The 5897-nt window shown below is 31.6% G+C and overlaps 1 protein-coding gene across 1 annotated transcript; it reads left to right on the top strand.

The window, feature by feature from the left end:
* Positions 1 to 2153: 2153 nt before the first annotated feature.
* LOC107954732 (ras-related protein RABB1c) lies at positions 2154 to 5438 on the top strand. Its single transcript, XM_016890383.2, has 6 exons — positions 2154 to 2539; positions 2942 to 3081; positions 3968 to 4050; positions 4237 to 4441; positions 4553 to 4621; positions 5219 to 5438. Exons 1-6 carry the CDS (start codon positions 2494 to 2496, stop codon positions 5309 to 5311), a joined length of 636 nt encoding a protein of 211 aa, XP_016745872.1. The 5' UTR covers positions 2154 to 2493; the 3' UTR covers positions 5312 to 5438.
* Positions 5439 to 5897: the final 459 nt, after the last annotated feature.

Here is a 5897-nt window from a genome sequence, read left to right as displayed (position 1 = left end):
CCCTTCAACCAAAACCGTGGCCCAAGAAAATTTACAATCAAGCTATTCACACGCCTTTACCCCTAATCAGCAACCAAATATCACCATAACGATAATCAAAGTAAACAAAATACTAAAAAAAAAGGCAAATACAAAGAAAGAAAGAAAGAAAGAAAGTATCTTGTTTCAACAAGCCCTAAACAAGACCTAAATAAGCAAAGGGACAATTTTTTTTAAAAACATCAAGAAGAAAGTTTGCTGAGAAGAGGAACATATTGAAGTTTGCTAGCCATTCGACACAATGGATAGAGATAATAAAAAAAAAAGCTTCCCCATTAGGGCTTCAAGTTTAAATCAACTAAGTTTCATGCCATTTCAAGGAAAATTAACCATAAAGTTGAAAGAGGAAGAAAAAAGCTATGGTATGATGTGCTTTTTGCCCGAGGAAAAGGTCGGATGGTGGTGAGATTACTGAAATACAATTGTTAAGGAGATTTCTAATACCCTAAAACTTTTAAATAGTTCAATGAACAACTTATAACTTTTTTCGAAATTGAGTGACTCAAGTGCAAACTTACTAATAGTTGAGTAGTCTTGAGTGTAATCTACACTATGATGAATCATTAGTTATTAGTCACATTTGACATTCTTACCAAATTAACGGACTAGTATCAAACTTGTAATTTTTAAATAGTTTAATGATCTAACTTATAACATTTTAAAATGTAAACTTATTAATAATTTAATGATGTAGGTTTTTTTTTCTTAAACAACAAAATGATACCTAAACTATACTAGTTTTCCCAAATTGGTACTTTTAACTTCTTTTTTTGTCAGAACTAATACCTAAACTATAAATTTGTTACCAATTTTACCCCAACTGTTAGTCCTTTTAGAAAAAAAATTCAGTCAATCACAACTTACCTCGTAGCCATCTATTTATTTTACCCCAACTGTCAATATAATAGTGTTGATTTTACCAGATTTTCTTATATTTTCTTCTCATCAAATAATTTTTAATAGATTTTCTTACATTTTCTTATCAACCAAACACCAAAAAAAATCGATTGCTTCATTGTACAAAGCTTCCACTATTTATCATTTTCAAGCTTCAACTGCTTCTACCATCTTCAAGCTTCCAGTCTTCTTCTTTCTTCATCTTTTGTTTTGGGGGTGTTTCTATTTTATAAGTTTTATTTGTTATTGAAACATTAATGGAATTAAAGGGTCAGATACTAAAATGGTGTTGACCTTTGAATCGAGTTAAACAACAAAGAATCGATTCAAACAATAAAAAGAATTGAGTCAATCAACAAAACAATCGATTCAAATAAGTAAAGATCGATTTAAGATAACAAAAAATCGATTCAAAAGAAACAACAATACTTTTGGTGCTCAAGCAAAGAAAAGAGAGAGAGAAAGAAAATGAGCCAAAAAATGTTGGCGTTTGAATCGAGTTAAACAACAAAGAATCGATTCAAATAATAAACAATCGATTCAAACAACAAAAAGAATCGAGTCAATCAACAAAACAATCGATTCAAATAAGCAAAGAATCGATTTAAAACAAATTTGCAAACTGATCTCAATTACTTTTTCTTCTTCAAAAAGTGTTTTTTTTTGTGATTTAGGAATCTCTCTATCATTATATGAAAGTGAAGATTTGACTTCTTTCTTTCTTTTTTATGCATTCTCTTTAATTAAAGATTTTTTGGGGTTATTCATACCATTGTATAAGGAAAGAATCCGGTGAAGAAAGAAAAGACTCGAAGCTTGAAGATGGTAAAAGCAGTTAAAGTTTGAAGATGATAAAATGGTGGAAGCTTTGTACAAGGAAGCAATCGATTTTTGTTGGGTGTTTGGTGGATGATAAAATGTAAAAAAATTTGGTAAAAATTGTTTGATAAAGAAGAAAATATGATAAAATGAACACTATTACATTGACAATTAGCGTAAAATAAATAGAGATTTACGTGACAAGTTATTATTGAATGAATTTTTTTTACGGAACTAAAGTTTAGGTAAAATGAGTAACGACTGAATAATTCAGGTACCAATTTAAAAAAAACTAATATAATTTAATGATGATTTTGTTGTTTAAGTTTTTTTTAAGTATTCTGTTAATAATTCTTCGTGGTTAAGATAACCGACAAACAGCCTGTTGCTATAGAAAAGAAGGTTGTTGCGTTTCGTTTCCTTCTATTATTATTATTATTATTATTATTATTATTATTATTTAATTGAAATAAAAGAATTGCTGTGTTAGAAGGAAGAAAGAAAGAGAACATTAATCACTCTAATACTTTTTTTTCCTTTCAAATTCTCTTTTAAGAACATAGAGTTAAATACATTTGTTTTAGAGGAACAATTTTTTCCTCGTTTGTTTTGCTTTTTAGTTATAAAATTCGATTTTACTTTTTGTTCATAAGATCTGGCCATTCATTTATCAATCGTAAGTAAAAAAAAGTCTCAGATTTTGGGTATTTTGGGTTCTTACTAATACGAGCAGAAGAGATGTCCTACGCTTACCTCTTCAAGTACATTATCATTGGCGATACTGGTAAGATCCCTTTCCTGTTTTCCTTCCCTAAGTTTTTTTTTTTTGGTTTAATTTGATATATGGGTCTTTGCTCTTACGTTTGTAAGTTCTGAATCTGCTAGGAAATTATAGCTTCACTAGAGGATTTTTTGCTGACACCGTAAAATTTTCATCAATTTTATTTTTTATTTGGATGAAGCCATTGGTTTCTATGACTTTCCTTAAGATAAAAACACAATCTAACATGGAGTAGTGGCTTTATTTAGCATGATAATGTGATAGCATTCAAATGTTGAGATAATAGTGAAATTGCATTCCGGTGAACATTTTTGCATATGATATTCAGTTTGGCCAGTTTTGCGATATTGTTTTACCAAGAATATCATGGTAGTTCTATCTAGCATAAGTATTTTCCTTTTGCAGGAGTTGGAAAATCATGTCTTCTTTTGCAATTCACCGACAAACGGTTTCAGCCTGTTCATGATTTAACCATTGGTGTTGAATTTGGAGCCAGAATGATCACTATTGAGAACAAGCCAATAAAGCTTCAGATATGGGATACGGTTGGTTTTTCCTTTTCCTTGGCTTTCAAGTGTTCTCAGTGTAATGTGTCTGTATGTGTTGTTATATTGCACAGTGATTCTTTAACAAAGTATCAAAATGGTGTGTTGAAGGTTCAAAATTCTGCCCATCCTATAAAATTATGGTATTCCTGGCTTGCCGGTGTATGACCTTGTCTAGGTCAAACTTTCATGTTAAATGGATCTTAGTTGTACATTTAATATCAAATTACTAGTCAATCTCTGAAGAACACAAGTTCATGGTTGATCTCAGTATTCATAGGACTGATTCATGTTATCGTGGAAAAAGTTCATTATAATGCGATAAAAGTACCATGGAGGCCTCTGTAATAGGATTCAAATTGCATTTTGCCCCTTCTACTAAAAATATGGGCAAATTAGTCCTTGTATGTTGGATCAAGAAGCAAACAGGCCATTCTGTTCAAAATTTCATCCATTTCTACTATTAAAAACTAGTTTTTGTACATCAACATGACATACACGTGGCACACCACACATCATTGTCCGGTTACTCCATTAGGCACGCGCATTTTAACGGTACAAATGGATTATATTTTCAAAAGAAATGACTAATTTACTCTTTGATCTAATGTATAGGGATTAATTTGCCCATTTCTTGAGTAGAGGGGGCGAAATGCAATTTGACGCCTAGTACAGGGGCCGATATGGTACTTTTATCATTACAATGCTTTTTAGTAGGATAGCAATATCCCTTGATTATACCAGAGTCTTTGGTGGCATTTGATCTTAGTGGTTGCTATGTCCATTGCAACAAGCTTTCTCACTTAGTCCCAGCTTAAGATATTTAAAATGTGAAGCATGTTATTTCTTTTTCAGTTAAGGGGCTGAATATACTTTGTTTTTCCAGGCAGGCCAAGAATCATTCAGATCTATTACAAGGTCTTACTACCGTGGAGCTGCTGGTGCACTTTTAGTTTACGATATTACTAGGTGCTACATTTGTTCTTTCCAGAAGTTTGAGTTTAGCCAATAAAGTTACTTAAGCTTTAGACGATTGACCTTTTTTCTTTTACATTCGTCAACTTGCATATATTATTCATAGAAGCAATTTTATCTGTGCTGTTGTACTTGGCTGCAATAATAACACTTTTAAATCCTTGTATGATTAATAATCAGGAGGGAGACTTTTAATCACTTGACTAGCTGGTTGGAGGAAGCAAGGCAGCATGCAAATGCAAACATGACTGTCATGCTTATTGGCAACAAGTGTGATTTGTCTCATAGAAGGGCAGTGAGCACAGAGGAAGGTGAGCAGTTTGCCAGGGAGCACGGACTGATATTCATGGAGGCTTCTGCAAAAACGGCTCAAAATGTTGAAGAGGTTATAATTTTAGTTCTCTTGTTTATGTTTATGATTTCTTGAGAATGCTCTATAGCACGAGTATAAATAAGCTTTCAATCACCTTAATTTATAACAAGAAAATTTTTGCAGGCATTTCTAAGCACAGCTTCGAAAATCTACAAGAAAATCCAGGATGGAGTTATTGACATATCAAATGAGGTTAGCTTTATCTGCTTATTTTTCACTACAATTTCTACCATCTCATTATATCAATTATCAAATGATTGAGTTGAACTCACCACAATTTAATCTGCATCCTCAGCATATAGAATTTATTGGAAATTGGCTAAGTCATAAGAATTAGATTGGCCATGTTCTTTTAAGCTTTGCTTGGTAGAGTGAAAAGATAATTTGAAAGATGGAAAATTGGAGTTAGATGAATAGAAAGAAAAATATATTATTTGATAGGGTTGAAAAATGAGGAAAGAAAATGGAAGTTTTTAAAAATGCATAATTTTGAACTAGGTTACATCATTCTAATTTTCTTTTGTCTTATCATTTCAATATGGAATGATTTGTTTTTATCTATTAGGGTGGAAAATGTTCATCTTTCACTTTCATTTCTTACCAAGCATACTAAAAAAATATTTCCGTCCCACTTTCACTCCCTCTTCTCATCCTTCAGCTTTCCGACTCAATCAAGTACACCCTTAAAGTTTTAGGACAGTGCATCAGTTGCTTTATAGGAAATTGTTGGGAACATGAATTGTTTCAAAGGCAATGATCATTATATGTTTTTAACCCTCTTTATTGCAGTCTTATGGCATAAAAATTGGACATGTAAGTCAAGCATCTTCATTTGGCGGTAGAGATGGTAGTGCTTCTCAACCAGGCGGCTGCTGCAGCTGAATATAAAGATGATTGCTGAGACTGTCCTATGTGATTTGTTTGTGGATTTGATAGGTTTGTTGTACTTCTGCTGTTGGACACTTTTTCCTCGTATTGTTTTTACAATAATCATCCATAGGTTTTATTATTAGATTTATACATTTAATTTATTTCTTTCTACATATGTTTTTTTTTTCTTGCTGTGGAGAATAACAATTGAGATTAACATTTTTTTATTAATTTCCACAAATATTTGTTTAAATATACCAACATATAGATATTCACTGATTAACATTTTCCAATCAATTCCATCTCTTTTCCCCATTTCTGGTCCAAAGGATAGGGTTTTAAAAGTCTGGGATTTAAACCCAGATGTTGGATGGTATTTTTTTTTTCCCTTTTCTGGACATATAAGTATATATTCACTATTACTATTTATCCCGCAGAATGATATGAAATAATTTAGAATTAGAATTTGAAGGAGTTGGAGTTGGCTTTGTTTTGTCGCTGTAACTTATGATTTTAGAGTTTATTTGAGAATTGAATAATTTTTTTTTTACTCTGGATGTTGACTTTGACTTTTTGTTTGATTGCATTAATAGGGTTT

This window comes from Gossypium hirsutum, chromosome D07 (genome assembly GCF_007990345.1).
Source record: "Gossypium hirsutum isolate 1008001.06 chromosome D07, Gossypium_hirsutum_v2.1, whole genome shotgun sequence".
Taxonomy (NCBI): Eukaryota; Viridiplantae; Streptophyta; class Magnoliopsida; order Malvales; family Malvaceae; genus Gossypium; species Gossypium hirsutum.
The sequence above is the reverse complement of the archived record's forward strand: the minus strand, read 5'-3'. Positions and strand labels throughout refer to the sequence as shown.

What these genes read in the sequence shown, in the direction of transcription:
- LOC107954732 (XM_016890383.2), top strand. Translation starts at nt 2,494, where the DNA reads ATGTCCTACGCTTACCTCTTCAAGTACATTATCATTGGCGATACTG. An exon ending in CATTATCATTGGCGATACTG is followed by an intron (nt 2,540 to 2,941) that starts GTAAGATCCCTT and finishes TTCCTTTTGCAG; the next exon opens with GAGTTGGAAAATCATGTCTT. An exon ending in TTAGTTTACGATATTACTAG is followed by an intron (nt 4,051 to 4,236) that starts GTGCTACATTTG and finishes ATTAATAATCAG; the next exon opens with GAGGGAGACTTTTAATCACT.